The following is a 16,145-nucleotide window of genomic DNA, read 5'->3' on the forward strand; positions in this document are numbered from 1 at the left end:
CTGTTGCCTGACATCAGATCAAAAAATATTTGTTTTGTCTCTTCTCAAACTTTTTTTACATTTTTGATGACAACTTGTATCTCTTTCCATCGACTCCAAATGGAGTGGAAAAATAAAAGTGAAGGAAAATAGAGTCCTGCTGAGGCCTGCTTAATAAAGTAGGCTGTGTGATGCCGCACAGAGAAATTGTTTGTCCTTTCCTCACTGATGCGGGGGAATGTGAGGCAAAGAACCATCCTGAGATGATTTATGACTCGGCATGCACTACAACAGAAGTGTTTGAAAAATTCATGACTCGGTTGGAAGAGATATGGCTAGGGACGCTGGTTAAAATGTGCAAAACCTCTCAGCTGATGATGACAAACACTCATGGGCTTTTGTTTGCCGACACAGGGCTACAAGATGGACGATCTCCTGACCTCATACATCAGCCAGATGTTGACCACCATGACCAAGCAGCGCAGTGCGCGGGGCAGCAGCAAGTGAACTGAGCGCGAGCAGTGGCACCGGGCTCTGGAGCTCCTGCGTCTGCTTCGTCCCCTGGGCAACCCCTGCAGCTGGGCCAGCACCTTCTCCACCCAGGTGTGGAGGATGAGCCGCAGCCCCTCCTTGAGCTCCATGGACACCGACACTGACGAGAACAGCCCCACCTCTCCCTCCAGCGAAGACGACTACCTCTGATCTAGCGGCCCTGCGGCACAGTCCCTTTACTGCACAGCTGCTAACTAAGGTCAGGGCCCCAGGTCTGGACTAAATCAATCGCATTTACCCCATGTCCTATAAATGCTCCCACACACACACACACACACACACTATTGCCAGGCAAGTGCTAAATGTTACGGCAACTACAGTCTGAAACTGGGGCATGCCTTTGTCATCTGACGCAAGCCAACAAGCGCAAATAAACACACACACATGTAGTTATCCGAGCCTTTCCACTGCTAACCTGTTGGGTGGTGTCTCCGAAATACACTACTAGCAGACAGAACAGTTGCCAAGACAAAATTGCCTTGTCAGTCATTAGGGGGACAATCGGTCAATGAGGTTTTATCCTGAGTAGCAGGGATTCAGTCTGCAACTAGGGAGCCTATTATAAACCAGCACAAGGGAATGTAATCTGAATGGAGACATTAAAAGTGATATTTTGTTATCACTGTACAGTGATCAGGAAACTACTATGTAAAATAACGCTAATTCTTTACTGAACATCAAAGTGTATTGGTGGATTTAATGGTTGTGTTAGAGTGTCCAGGAAGTTGGCAGTTCCTTCTTGCTCGTACCTGGGTCCTTGGTCAGCTATCTTTGTCATTGGGGTCAAAACTGCAAAGCCTTTAGCTTTTTGAGTCATACTTCATTCAGTTTTTCACCGTTGTAAACGGCATGGACCAGATTAAATGAAATTATCATTTTTGTATTGTTATTATTATGAAATGCTAGTTAGAGTAATAAGGAATATGAACACATCTTGTTGTTATTATTATTTATCTCTGTTAAATGGTTGAGCAAATCAGAACGTTTGCCCGCCTCACAGTATTGCTTGGTTTAGACAATGTATTCACGTTTTGTCCAGTGACTCGCTGATTCTTGACTTCCCTCAATATTGCACTGTTTCAAAGACTCTGGGGTTGGCTCATGTCTCTGTGAATGTATTGCTTTGTTATTCAGGTGCTAGAACAGAAATAAGTTTCAGTCTATAAAACTATATAAAGAAAGATGAGAGGCATCTCAAATTACACTCACTGGTGGCCTTAACATGCCTGTCTGAAACCTGCTGAAGATCTCATACTGAAAGCCTGGATGTTGGAATGGCAATTGGCATTACTATTCCACTAGCAAGTATTACTGAAGATCAGGGATAGGCAATTACCATCCACAGGACTGTACCCCATTGCCGAAGGGGTTTTCATTTCACCTCAGGTCTTAATTACTTTATTTATTGGAGTAATTATTATGATAAGAAATCAAGACCTGTTAATGCCCGGTCTTAATCAGATACTCATTGAAAGGTACCTATAAAATCTGCTAGAACCGGACCCTTAAGGACTGGAGTTGCCTAACCTGCTCAAGAAACAATATTTTCCCTCCTTAGGAAACCGTATTATCAGTGTAGCACCAGATGTTGGTCCGTGTTTACAGCTGTTGACGCAGTTTTGCTCTTAATCACCTGGCTTCGTTTAATAATAAAAACAAAGTGCACTGGACAAGGAGACTGAGAAAAGTATGTCAGAAATCACAGAGTGTTTATGCATCATAGGAATTTGCTTCATTCTAGGCTTAAATTCACTCATGGCCTTTGAAAATGCACCATAATGCACAGTTCAATCAGAATTTTGTTTTTGTCTTCTCGTTATCATTGTTCGAATCTTGTCACCCACTCTTAGTCTGTAGTGCTCCCCATTTTGCTCCAATTAAAGATGATTGTGTGCAACTGTTAGTGTCATAATAATGTTTAATATTTTTTAAATAATGATGCTGTTCTTTTTTGTTTTTGCGGTCCACTAAATTAGGTGGTCTTGTTTTATGGTACTGGTGTTTTTTTTTTTTTTTTTTTAACTAATACTTACCGATGTGGCATTACTTCCCTTTACTTATGGATTGTGAAATGCACTATATATACTGTATCCCCAAGGGGAAATTCATTACTGCACATAAGATAGAACTGTTAGTAATCAGTGTAGGAAGCTACAGGTGACCTAGCAAAGACATCTTCCAGTAGTCGCCAAATAAGTTACCCGTGAGTTTGATCATCAAACTCTGAATATTGAGAAACGGGGCATCATCAGAATCAATCGCAAAGGAATACCTAGAGCTTGGGATTTCAGGTTCAGCATTTTTTAATCAAATCTTCTGATCTTATATTTTATTAAAGCTGTGTTGCTCACTAATTTTGCTGCCCACTTACTATACACCAACCAAAGAGGTACTGGGGTGAGCAATCATCTCATTTCATCTCAGATCATGCTTCTGGATGTGAATCTGCTTTGTGTTTGAAATAGGCAGTGTCGTGGAAGCAGTAGATTGGTTAGGCTGGACAGTGTAAGAGCAGGTGTCTCCAACCCTGGTCCTGGACAGCCTCAATCCACTTTATTTCATAGGTCACCCTGAATCACCAGTGTCTAAATATTGGATTAATGTGTGATTTATCAACCAATAAACCAGTCAGGCAAGGGAACTCTTGTCTGGAGAGGTGGAAGGTATTCAGATGATTGGACCAATGGTCTCTAAATGATTGAGTTTACCAAACTACTTGCTTAATTAAAATACATTCAGGTGTTTATAAATCGTGATAGAAACCTGAGTGGGAACCAGGGTTGGAGACACCAGCTGTAAAAAGGATGAAAGAATGTATTGTTTTGGGTAAATGCAATCTCTGTAGGTTGTGTATTTTGCTTTAACAAAGAAATGTTCAATGTATATTTTAATGTACACAATAAACACACTATAAAACTGTGCATAGGTCATCTTAAATAATGTAATATCTGATGTTTTCATAATTTATAGAACATTAGTGATCCTGTACCACAAGCTTATGTGCATTTTCTTGTAAAGAGCCAGTTTTATAAAACAAACAAACAAATAAGTAAGTAAATACATAAATGCATTCATATAATTAATGTCTATGAAAGAATATCAGGATTTGTAAATGTTGAATTACCTTTTGTCTTGTGTGCAGAGATGCATGTATAGGTTTGCTGACTGACTTGTACATCAACTAAACTTTATCACATTTTGGGTTAAATTGTCCACATCAGAGTCATTGCCTCATACTGAGCACATCCAATGCAACGGCCAGTTTGAATGAACATTTCCCATGTGACCTCCCCAGCTCCCAGACAGCTGTCCTTCCACTCTGCTTGAGAAAATGACAGTAACTATGGTAATGATCATAGTGATTGTGTTATAATGAGTCTGGAGCTCATCAGTTTTATCTCCCAGAAATCAAGAACCTACCACTGAAAACCTGAAATCTACTGAGAACTGAATGTGACGTAATAATGATAATTGTAATGCATATTAAGAAAAGGATTGTAAGTAACTGTAAAAATGTACGTTTCTGATCATGTTTATTGACTATGCACATTTCTTGAAGTGATAGTTTAAATAATAAACACGTCCATTTTACCCTTTTACAGCAGCGGTGCTTTACTGCCATGCTTCATTCTTTTTTGTTTTTGCAGAATATTTCGTGTTTGCTGTTGGAAAAAAAAAGGAATAGCCATTAAACGCTAATGTCAGTCTCTCTGGTGTATTTGGAAGATAAATTAAAATCACGCTACACTGACAATCACTGGAATCACTGGCTATCATGTTCTTGTTTTGCGTCAGCATGAGCATGGAAAATGTTCCAAGATGTTTAGGTTTAAAGGTTTAAAGATATACAGATTTTAAAGTTAAATAGGTTTCAGACAAAGTGTTTCTGCTCACATCCTGCGATCCAAATAGAGGCATTTGTCAGTTTTCTCCTTGGACATGTTCTTGCAAAACCATTTTAACTGTTATTGTAATCTACTGTAAATCAACTAATGATTTCACATTTGTTATGCTTCATTTTAACATAACATTTTGATTCTTTCAATGGTCTAACACACTGTTCTTGCTTAGATTCTGTTACTGTTATAAACACACTTTTAACGTGTATGATTGTCATCTGCTGCCTTTAAAATTAAAATGGGAGCAATCAGTGAAAATACAAGGTACATTTCTAAAATAACATTATATGGTGTTAATTGGGTCACTGATTACTGAATAATTATTCTGTATATCTGCTCCATTTCAATGGCTTAATTGGCTGCCCGAGGGGTCCCACTGTAGCTCCAGTCAGCAGGTAGCAGGAATTCACCCATGAATCTCCATTATATCAACTAGTGCTTCAATACACATATGCTCCATGCAAGCCATTACATTGGGTTATAAGTTTCAATGCAACTTTGATTTGACCTTAATGAAACTGCACTGGAAACACTGATTTGGAAACAGTGACATTATGTACTTATTTTGCACCATAAGACTATTATAATGATCAGATACAGATGAAAAGCAAGGTGGTTTATATTAAATAGCATTTGTGTGCGAACCAGCACTAAGTGCGGTGTGAAACAAAGAGCTGTAGAAACAGCAATCGATCTGTACTGCAGGAAGACATTACGATCTCATCCATGTGGGCAACAGACGTAATAACTCTATATGTTTCTCATTAACAGATTATATTGAGGTATTAAGATGAATAATTATGTCACTGGAAGAAAACCAGACCGCTCTGCATGAAAAAAAAACTGGCTAGTTGTAACATTATCCGGTTTAAAAGTTAGACTCCAACAGAAAGACAATCTGAGACGGTTTAAATGATACCTGAACTGAAACCTTGGCCTCTTCTCCTTAGAAAGGTAATATGCAACAGTAGCAGCTGTCTGAGAGACTGTATTTTCACATTATATAACCAAGTTAGCTATTGGTCATTAAGACTCTTATCACTCTGATCTGTAGCTGCAAAACATCAAAGGACAAAACCTAACATTGTGAAATACTGCCCGTTAGGGTAAACAGTAAAAGTATTTATAGTACAATCTTTCATGTTACTTTGGAATATATGTTCTTCAATTTTGAGACACATATAAATGTCTTTCTTGAGTTTAACAGAGACATTTTAAATTTGAGAGCTCCACAACCACGAAAAATAAACCAAAAACACAATGCATTTCAGTCTTTTATTATAAATTGTCTTCCTTTATGATTCATGATTTACAGTAGTCACATAAAAATAATACATTAATTCAAGTCTTCTGTGTGAAGGTTAAAAATATTCTGTATCCTTTCCGAGTCCTTATGCAATGGAGTCATGCAAAGAAATATGTATAAAGAATTGCTCCCTTGCATTGGTCCTTAGATTACAAAAAATAATAATTTCAGTCCCTCTTGAAGAAATAACAAAATTACAAATGATAAAAATAACAATGAGTATCAGCTCTGCAATAGAGTGGCTTTTCCACCTCATCAAACCCAGGAGGAGAGAGCAAATATATAGTCCTCTTTGAAGTCAAGGCCTCTTTAACCATGCTTTAGATCAAACTGAAAAATAATAAGTTTCAGTGGTAAATCCTACACGACCAGTAATGAAAGCTGCAGCAGTCATCCCTTTGTAACAAGAACATCTGTCATATTTATGGCCGTGCATCTAATAAAACCAAAACGATGTATGTGCATAGTACCTCTTTGGCTGCAATTTCAAAAGCCATGGAAATGAGTTTTGTTACCATTTGTGAAATGCATATCTGTGGCCTTTAAGATTATTTTTTTAATATCTGTTTCTTTGGCCCACACAAAGACAGGTAAACAAATCACCCCTCTATTGGCAACCAACCCCCTTTCGAATGGGGATGCAACCAACTAATGGGCAGAAGAAATTAAATATCAAAGGTCATTGTAACATTAAGCAGAGGGAAGCCAAACCATGGGATAGGCCTTTATAAAATGAACAATATACTTAACTGGTTAAATGAAATATTAGTATCAGGGTTTTACATTCATTTACATTTTCTTAATATGTTCTTTGCGCTGCTATAACATTTTACAGTTTTTGTTTTTTTTCTGTCAAATTCCAGTGATTGTCAGGTGTCAGAAGCTCTAGCTGTAGCTTGTATTAGGGCAAACAACAGGTAATAGCATTTGCTGTATCATTCATCTCACAGGTTACATCATTTAAGTGTAAAAATGCTTGGTGTTTAGGTACTGTGTTGTTGGATGGATGCCTCTTCAGATGAAATGCTAAACCAGTGGTGTGTGTGCATTGTGGTCAGTATGGATCCTATGGCACTCCTTTGAAGAATCGATTCCTCTCTCTCTCTAAAATTAGAAAGAGGACATCCCTGAAAACTATATGTTATACTACACACACACACACATTATATATATATATATATATATATATATATATATATATATATAAATGGATCCTTTTCGAAGCGGTAAATGCAGACTCATGCACTTACTGCCATGCTGAAGCTTCATGGATGGGAATAGCGCCCTGTGCTTTGTAATACATTCATATATTAGGTTCAAAACACTAAACTCTTCCTAGTAAAGCACATTCACGCATCAGACATTAATTCATTCACTCACATAAATATAAGACAAACTCTTTAAAGCTACAAAAAACACGTGTTGCCCACTTGCACAGTTGATGTGGATTATCCCATTCTTACGCAGACAAATAGTTATATATATTTTTGTATACTATCTTGACAATGCAAATCCTCTTTCAAACAAACACTTCAGCTCCTATTTCGCAGTTTGAAATAAAGAGGAAACGATAGACACACAACAAGTTACCACCCCCTTGGTAACAGACCGAGGAAGCTGAATATCCCTATGAGGTGCGTCCAGGACTATCCACGGTCCGAAAAAACACATTTTTCCCCACAACAGCTGTGCAAAGCAGGCTACTTATGTTACTCTTCATATATGAAAAGAATGTCCCAGCATGAATCTGCAGATGGCTCCTTGACAGCCAAACGTGCCCTCCATGGACTTGGATGATGTGAACATCAGAGGGCAGTGAGAGGAGAGGATGGGAGGTGTCGGCCCCGCGGCCCCCGGTGCGAGGGCTGAGTGCCCTGCAAGCGCAGGTCAGACAGGGGGCTCATGCTGCTCAGAGATGGTGGGCAGGTTCGGGGTGGCTGGCAGGCTCCGGTTCTCCCCTCGGACACTGATACTTGAGATAGACCACACGTCGCTGAGCTCTGCCGGAGGACAAAAAGGGCACAATCAATGACCAGAAACAAGATCCATACTGTCTAGTATAACAGCTTATTTCTTATTTCCACAAGATCTTTACTGTTTGATTTACAGACCTCAGAATAAAATACTACAAGCTGTAGATTTAAGCTCAAGACAAATCCAGAAAACTCGCAAAACAGGTCTGCTGAAGTGCTTTCAAAGTTCATTTGTATGCCCAAATAGGAGATTTAGCTCCTTTCTCTTAAATACATCATCCCTGTATGTATAGAAAGATATGAAAAGAGAAGAAAGTCTTACCAGTTCTGAACTTGCTGTATGGCCCATTTTCATGCGTCTGTCTGCTACCCGAACAACAAGGCAAACCTCGTTCTCGCCACCTGCAAAGAGATCAGCAGACAGTCCAATTAAGTCACTCCATACTAAGCCATGAAAAGTGAAACTATCACACACACGCAAAAAAACAACACTGCATTTTCTTAGCCCGGGGATCAACTTTGTGCTGCTGGAGAGGCGTCTTCCTGTTTTCGATGTCACTTTTTTGCTTGCTTGCAGTTTCCTTAGATTATTTTCAGAGACTCCTCTATTTATTGGTATGACAGTAGCCATGACAAATCCATGCTTTTAAATTCCAAACAGACTAGGGTTTACTTTACCAAAAATAAGACATACTTTTCCACTAGTTTTTATGTCTATCAAACCATCTTTAGTCCTTACCAGTGGAATATAAACACAGCAACAATGAGGACTGCTGATATCACATCTGTTAGAATCCACATCAGGCTATACTCCTCCGGGGTCTATAAAAAAAGCAAAATACAGATATTTGTAAAATATAATAAAACAATTAAAAACTGAAGGACCAGATTGGAGAGTCTACAAATAAAACAGCATTTACTAAGAATGTGGGTTAAAGCAGCAGCCTGGTTCAATGCAAAGTAGTGAGAGCATTAGGTACCCACTAAAAACACCCCTAATAGAGGGAATAGAGGGGATTAGATTTCACGTCACTATCACAGAAGATCATTTAAACCCTATAACAATATGGCATCATGATTCAATTCATGACATTTTCTGTTTTTCTCAGTAGAAAGACTCAGTGGAAACTTCAAAATCCACTTAATGGCAAATGGCTTGCTGTACTGTAATCGGTTCTCAGAAGAATGTGCGTCTGTATTTTTTAACTACTCCCAGAAAAAGACTCGGGTCTCTGTGAGTGGGTTCCCGGAATGCACTCTGCCATAAAACAAGCTGGGAATATATACAGCTCTGCAAAAAAAATTAAGAGACCACTGCAAATGTTTCTTAAATCAGCATCTCTACATGTATGGCAGCCATTCCATTCCATTCATATTTTTATTTGGAATTTGGGAGAAATGTTGTCAGTAGTTTATAGAATAAAACAAAAATGTTCATTTTACCCAAACACATACCTATAAATAGTAAAACCAGAGAAACTGATCATGTTGCAGTGGTCTCTTAATTTTCTCCAGAGCTGTATGTGTATGTGTATATTAAGGTTCTGCCTTAATATATTTATTTGCCTTACAACAGTAAACACAAAAAAACCTACTAAGTCCCCCCAAATATGTCAATTGGCAGTTGCTAGTAAACCCACAACAATTATGACTCACGAAGATACAAACAGCTGAAGAATGAACATTTATTTTGCTGGGGGGTTGAGAGGGGCAGTGAGCAGATCTCCAAACATCTTTTCAAAGACAGTCCTGACACTGTCAAGCGCTGGCTCACTCTCGCCGCTGTTTACTGCGTGCCCATAAAGGCGCCCTTGTTCCGATCATTGATCCTTTTCCATTATTCAACATTTTGTTTGATCAGAATGGAAGTGGCTGCTGACTGTGTGCGTTTCGAGAGGCGGACATCTGTTCTGTCAACTGCCACAGAACCTGGCCTTATGTTATCCAGGAGGGACTGATCGTTAAAGAGGTGTTGATATAAAAATCAGCTCCTCTTTACAACCACACGACTGACGTCAGCAAGCTCTTATAGATAATAATAATAATAAGAGCAGGCCAAGCCATAAATTAGAACTAGAATATCAGTAACGGTGTGGAAATTCAATTCAACATACAGGCAGTGTTTCCAAGTGTACAAAGAAAAAAAGACTTGTGTGTCTGGATGAATAAACACAGTACAAAAGAGTGATCAGAGACTTGCCTAAATAAGTCACGCACCTTGATTTTTAATAAAGGACAGAAACACAAGCAGGAAACAGATGCAGAAAGTATAACAACCATAAAACCTTTCTATAAAGCACTATAAATGGGATGTATTGATTGAACTCACCATAAGAAACAGCGGTCTGTGCAGGTTCCTCAGGATGTGGACTGCATTTGTCGTGACCGAGTGAGCGCCTGCACACCAGGCCAGAGAGTAGAGCCAGGGCTGACTGACCACATACAGGTTGGTGGTGATGTTTACTGAAGAATATTTACTAGGATGACAAAAAAAACAGAGCAAAACTGGAAATTAATTAAAGGGGACGAGTTTCTATTATTCTGAATTTATGATGATGTTTTTGGCAGACAAATGTTCTTATATACTTTTTAATACCTGTAACATATGTTTTACAGCTTCATAATAAATCATTTACATGAAAGGGAAACTGTATTGCTCAGAAGTGAGCCTGTGAGCATTAATCTTCAGCTTCCATAAAATCAACTCCTGAGCTTCAAACCAAACTCCAAAATCCAGTAAAGTGCAGCCAGGAGTCGTCTCTGGACTGTGGCTGTATTTTCTTCCAGACTATCCAGTCCCAGGAAGTATTGCATAATAAAGCACAGTGCTATCAAGCCAGCTCTGGCAGAAATACCCCAGTGGGTGCCTGCGAAGACACTGATGATGTGGCTAAATACTCCGGAGGACCTATTAGTGCTCTGTTGTGATCTCTCGCTTTCCTGTTTTGAAGAGTTGTTAATGCATAATGGCTCTGTGTGGGACATAATAACTTAGATTATCATAATTGGCTGTCTGTATTAAATCTCTGACACACTGCTGCTGTATTCGGGGATGGAAGAGCACACGCTGTGCCAGGATCTGCGATGCCCACCCACCGGGCTCTCACTGCCAGTGTCCAGACCCCCGCACTGCTGAGGGCCACATGGCGCACTCTGGGGTAAGACTGTGGGCGTCGCAAAGGGCCATTTGGAATTAAATGCACTGAATCAGTCTTCGATGAGCTGTGAATTAAACCGTATTGAAAAGATGTAAAATAGAATCTCATGTAATTGCCGATGCGTCAGCGTCATTTGTTCTGTCTGATTACCTTCATTTTGTCTACAAAAGCAGCCAGCTCCTGTGGGAACATTTATTTTCTCCTTCCACAGGACCTACTGTATCTTTACTACAGTTTTGCAAAGCTTTCTCCCCGATTCATAGCTGATGCCCAACTGGTTTGAGGGGGTATTCGCCCCACTGTCGTATGTGTGTGACTCAACCTGCCAGGACACGAACAATCTGTACCTGATTTGCTCCCCTGACATCGTGCTGTAGTGCAGGTTCAGCTTGACAACGTGATCCTCTTGCAGTTGCTGCACAGAGGCCTTCTCTCCAGAAGTCTGCTGGAACTCTGGCTCGAGTTCATGCACCAAGTCCCTCAGCTCGTTGGGCAGCCATAGCACCTGCAGGCCGGGAAACAAACTATTAACAACCAAGTCTGACAGCCAAGTCCCTATCTGCCCTTTTCCTTTTAGCTTTAATGAAAGAAGTTCTACAAATAACAATGTAGCAACAATACTCTTCCTTCACTATTGTTCGCTGACCAAGCCCTCCGTGTGTTATACATACCAGCCTGGGGTCAATTGTGGACTCGTTGCGGATGACCTCCAAGATGCGTTCGATCCAGGTGTCCCTGTAGGGGTGTTGTTTTGGAGGGCGGTAGAGGTCGAAAATCACCATCTTCCTGTGGCGGTTGGCCAGGTCTAGGAAGTCCCTCAGTGTCTGGATGGACTGGTTCTGAGCTCTGCCCTGATCCTCCTGGGTCAAGGATGCCACTGTCCCAAAGGGATCACGCTGAAGAAGAGGAGGAGGAAGAGGAGAGTTAGCCAGGATTGTCTTGGTGGAGCAGGTCCATGTATTCCCCATTCCAAGTACATACACACACTCCTACCTGAACATAAGCTCCTCCGTAGAGGTTCACCCACCAATTCCATAAAACAACTGTTAATAACCAGTTAATGACAAAATCGGCATCTCTATCTTATTAACCTTGTACGAAGGTTGCGGGTGGCAGATGGCAAGTAAAGACTCACCATGAGAAACCAGGCCCCAGCGTTCAGCATCTCCAGTTCGGTCCAGGTGAACATGGCGGCCGGCTCGCTGCTGCGGTTGGGGAACGCCTCGTTGACGTTGGTAGTTCTCCGTAATGTGCGGTCATGCATGAGGAACGGCACCCCGTCATAGCTGCCAAAGGAAGACACCGTCGCTAGGTTTGAAAAGAGTCTACTGCTTTCACGACTGACAGAACAGACGAGAAGGGACACAGAGACATCAAGCTCTTCTTTTTCTATAAGATTAGTCATCAGTTAGCTTCTAAAGTCGTTCCTCTATATGCTGGGGTGAATCATCATGGCTTGGTAGCTGTTTTGCACATACCACCATTCATATATGTAAATAGGTACATACTGCTTTTGATTCCTGTGCATTAACCCTTAATATTCCTGCAAAATGCAAGACCTGTATAGTATTGTGCTGTAGCCATATTAACAGCCCTTCAAAAAGAAAAGGCATTACTCATATGTCCCACAGATAATACCATGATATCTCCAATCAGTATTAAGCTTATTTAATAGCTGTGCAGCTCATGCAGTAATGCTGACATTCTTGAGTAGATTATACACTATAATCCACTTGTGGGGATGGGCTGGTAATCTCTGCTCCTGTGTTGTTTATCTACATGGTTAAAGTCTTGGTACAAAGACAATGTACAGGAAACCGCATACTGTATGTGAAGTATGTGTATGTATGTGTGTGTATCTGAAACAATAGCTCACATCTTTCTCAGGAAACACGTTTTTGAAAGCCAGCCTTCACATGCACACTTGCAGGAAGTAAAGACTCGCCCGCTCATTTGGTTTAGATTTGTTTCCATGGTCTCATCGCACAGATGTTGAAAGCCAATATCACTGTGCATAATCTGACAGAGCAGATAACCCTGCGGGGTTTACATGAGATTCTTTGGCCTTACCTAGACACCTGGTGGCCGGCCAACATAGTCAAAACAATTGTGCAGCTGTGATCTCAGTTTTGGATTAGGCAATGCTTTCTTCACATTATGGCCTACGGTAATCTTCTGGGAAATGAAAAAGGGCTAAAAAAAACACACACAAAAACCTATATATCCCAGAATTAAGAACTACTTGGTTGAAATGAAGCAATTTACAATTTAAGAACAAGAACAGCAACATCATTAAAGGAAGTTCAAGATAGAAAATGTCAAATACCAGAAAGGCTGTCAATGCCAATGCTAGACTGCTAAGGTCTAATGCAGATGTACTGCCAATTCTGAACTCTGAAGAGTACAGTCTAATTATTTCAGTTTTGTCCTACAATACGCTACTGTTAAAGTAGGATATGTGGACAAGTAGAGTATGGCGGGTAATTTCCAATTTTTAATGACACTACTGTTTAATTCAAGCAGAGTTATAAGGCAAGTGTAGGTTTTCAACCCTGTAATGTGCTCGAGCGCTGAACCGTGGGATCAGGTGCACAGCCTTCTCTAGCGTGACTGTAGTCAAGTCAGCTCGGTCACACTTCAGAGGACTGGGAGGTGCAGTGTGGGACGCCACGACACTACCATAGCTCAGCTTGGGATTGTGTAAGACCCAAACTCTGACAATGAGTGTGACTCGTTTCTTGGACTGAAGGGACCCATGCATGCCATGTATGAGACACCAATTCAATAATTTATGAGTTATCAGAATTCAAGTGAGGAACTGAACCAAGGAACAGTTTTAACAACACCATAGCAAAAACCCAACTTCGAATACTTCACAACAACACTGGAGGGAATTACACATATAATAAAAAACAAAAATCAAGGATTTAATATGCCCTAATTGTTTAGTCATGCTTTTTCATATGTCAGGAAAACACTCCCAAAAAAACAGCCTCAGGGAGAACCCAAAGAGAGATGATGTCACATTCCCTTACAGGTGCTAAGTACAGTCTTTCCTCCCTTTGTCATCCTACACCACAAATACGCTGGCACTTTCCCCACAAAGGAATACAAATCACTCAGACACAGGACTAATACAAACTGAATTCTTGAAGGATGCCAGATCCCTGAAATGCACTGTGTGGGCTGCCAAACACAGTACTTGTTCATTATGTAGTGACCCTGACAGCGTTGCTGTGAAAGATAAAAACGACCAGACTTTTAAAATATGCCGGCAAAAGAGGGCCAAGGAACTAACACAGATTAGTGGAAAAACTTGTTTCATTGAAGCTGACTAGAACATTAAATATATTCAGCCGCTTTAATATACCATCACAAAGTATATTGTTGTCTGCCGACGTCTTAATGTCTACTAACCTGATAGTGATGTCCGTCTCCAAACCATCTCCGCCAAACTCAATCATTTTCTCGAAGGACATCTGGGTGTTCTCCGGTGCCAGCTGTCAGGGATACAGACAGCCTGGGTACTTCACAAGGATGTTGTACATATCTGGTACTGATCTTGTACTGCATTAAAATGGAGCCCTTCCACTTTCCCCATTGTTTATTAATCACATTTAATTATTGAACTACATTTTAAATGTCTTTCCTAGAAATATTTAATACCAAATGTTTAGAGCAGATCCAAAATTCAAAAACTTACTTGGGAGATTTGTATATATTTAGATCTGTTTACCAAGGCGTGAATGTTATATAATACAAGACAAACTCTTCTGCAGTAAAAGTCATTTGAAGGGGTGGGCGTTAAAGCACAGTTCTCCCAGACTGAGAAAACAAAGATTGCATTGGCCCTTTTCACCATTCCCACTTACCATTGGTGCTCCTCTATGGCCTATCAGAGCAGGTGCTGGCCCTAGGGTCCCCTTTTCTTTAATGCAGGGAGAGTACATGCCCAGTGGCACCAGGTAGAGGGCAAACAGGACAGCCAGGTACACTCCCAGAATCAGCACCTGTCGCACTGCAAAACAACATTGTAACATCTCAGCTGAGAATAAGAGAATCAATATAAACACAATCTCTAGCTACAAAGTCCCCATTGAGCCAGGCTCTTTGTGTGTACATTTTCATCCTCGCTAATTAACAACGAAGGGTGTCTGAAACTCCACAAAGAATTTAAACAGGAACCACAAACAACAATGCAACAGCTCCTGCACACAGTATAAACACAGTCACCATGGAGAGAAAGAAGTCAACCAGCAAGCAAATACCATCTCTGTGAGTGAACAGTTTCATGAAACCATACATAATAGACTACCTTCACTGGCTTATCACTCTGTACACTGGGAAGATGTATGTGTTGTTTCCGTTTGCAAAAACAAATGTTGTGTAACGTGGTCACATACAGTTGCTAAGGCTTTGTAATAGTGGTTAAGAAGAATTTGCATGTTATTCTGTTACACATTCTCAATGAATTCATTTATTCCATAGCCCAATGTTTTGCAAACACTAAGGGTTCACCACCCGCTTACCTCTCTTGTTTATGCGGAAGAAGTGTAAGGCTATTGGCCAGGACAGGAGGGTCACCATGGACACTCCACCTACATGCAGGTACGGAGCCGTGACCTAGCCAATCAGCAAAGAGGGACAAAAGCTGGAATAAGGCCACCGCACCAGGATTGGAAACACTTTCTAAGAATTCCTTATTTATACAGAAAACAATAGTTTGCAGCATTTTGAAGATTATCTCCCTCTCACATTGCCCAGGGACACAGTGCTCATGACGTACCTGAAACGAGAGTAACAGGGTCGTCCATTCTTTGTTCCACAAGTCTGACAAAACCGCAGTAGCACCGATAGTGAATGTCAGCGTCACCAGAATCCCAATCTGTGGGAAAATAACACACACGTATACTTTACAATCTTGTTTATGCACATCATAAAGCCATGTCAAGTGCCTGTCTACTCCCTGCAGTTACATAACAGAATATAACTCAGTTCAGTTTATGTGCGTCACACGTCATTATCACCTACTTAAAAGTGGGACATCCTATTTTATTAAGGAGACGACAATATCCAGCTTTAAACTTTGATCAATACAGAACAGGAATTTTACATTACAGTGCTCATTTCAGTTTCCCTTAATGTACCCAACATCAGAGAGATACAGGTGTTACTGCTCCGTTATTTATACATTCATTAATTATGGACAAATCCGTATATCTGTACAGCCATTATTAAAAAGTGTGACCACCTAATATGCAGTGAGGGATGTGGCTTT

General features: G+C 40.4%; 2 protein-coding genes across 5 annotated transcripts in view; one reads left to right on the forward strand and one right to left on the reverse strand.

Annotated features, from left to right (window-relative positions):
* The window catches only part of LOC136746675 (unconventional myosin-VIIa), a 48,013-nt gene extending 43,883 nt beyond the window's left edge, over window positions 1–4,130 (forward strand). The window contains exon 50 of the mRNA XM_066699314.1: window positions 394–4,130. Within this exon, the coding sequence (XP_066555411.1) occupies window positions 394–486 (93 nt within the window). The 3' untranslated portion in view covers window positions 487–4,130. The remainder of the gene's footprint in view (window positions 1–393) is intronic.
* A 1,561-nt stretch (window positions 4,131–5,691) lies between these two features.
* Window positions 5,692–16,145, reverse strand: part of gdpd4a (glycerophosphodiester phosphodiesterase domain containing 4a) — a 28,289-nt gene continuing 17,835 nt past the window's right edge. For all 4 annotated transcript variants that reach the window (XM_066699316.1, XM_066699318.1, XM_066699317.1 and 1 more), the window contains exons 6-16: window positions 15,654–15,752; window positions 15,397–15,490; window positions 14,740–14,885; window positions 14,285–14,367; window positions 12,003–12,153; window positions 11,539–11,763; window positions 11,215–11,372; window positions 10,039–10,186; window positions 8,449–8,531; window positions 8,032–8,111; window positions 5,692–7,736 (exon numbers count right to left, since the gene is read on the reverse strand). In XM_066699316.1, the coding sequence (XP_066555413.1) occupies window positions 7,624–7,736; window positions 8,032–8,111; window positions 8,449–8,531; window positions 10,039–10,186; window positions 11,215–11,372; window positions 11,539–11,763; window positions 12,003–12,153; window positions 14,285–14,367; window positions 14,740–14,885; window positions 15,397–15,490; window positions 15,654–15,752 (1,380 nt within the window). In that variant the 3' untranslated portion in view covers window positions 5,692–7,623. The remainder of the gene's footprint in view (window positions 7,737–8,031; window positions 8,112–8,448; window positions 8,532–10,038; window positions 10,187–11,214; window positions 11,373–11,538; window positions 11,764–12,002; window positions 12,154–14,284; window positions 14,368–14,739; window positions 14,886–15,396; window positions 15,491–15,653; window positions 15,753–16,145) is intronic.

The sequence above is a fragment of the Amia ocellicauda genome, chromosome 3 (genome assembly GCF_036373705.1).
Source record: "Amia ocellicauda isolate fAmiCal2 chromosome 3, fAmiCal2.hap1, whole genome shotgun sequence".
NCBI lineage: Eukaryota > Metazoa > Chordata > Actinopteri > Amiiformes > Amiidae > Amia > Amia ocellicauda.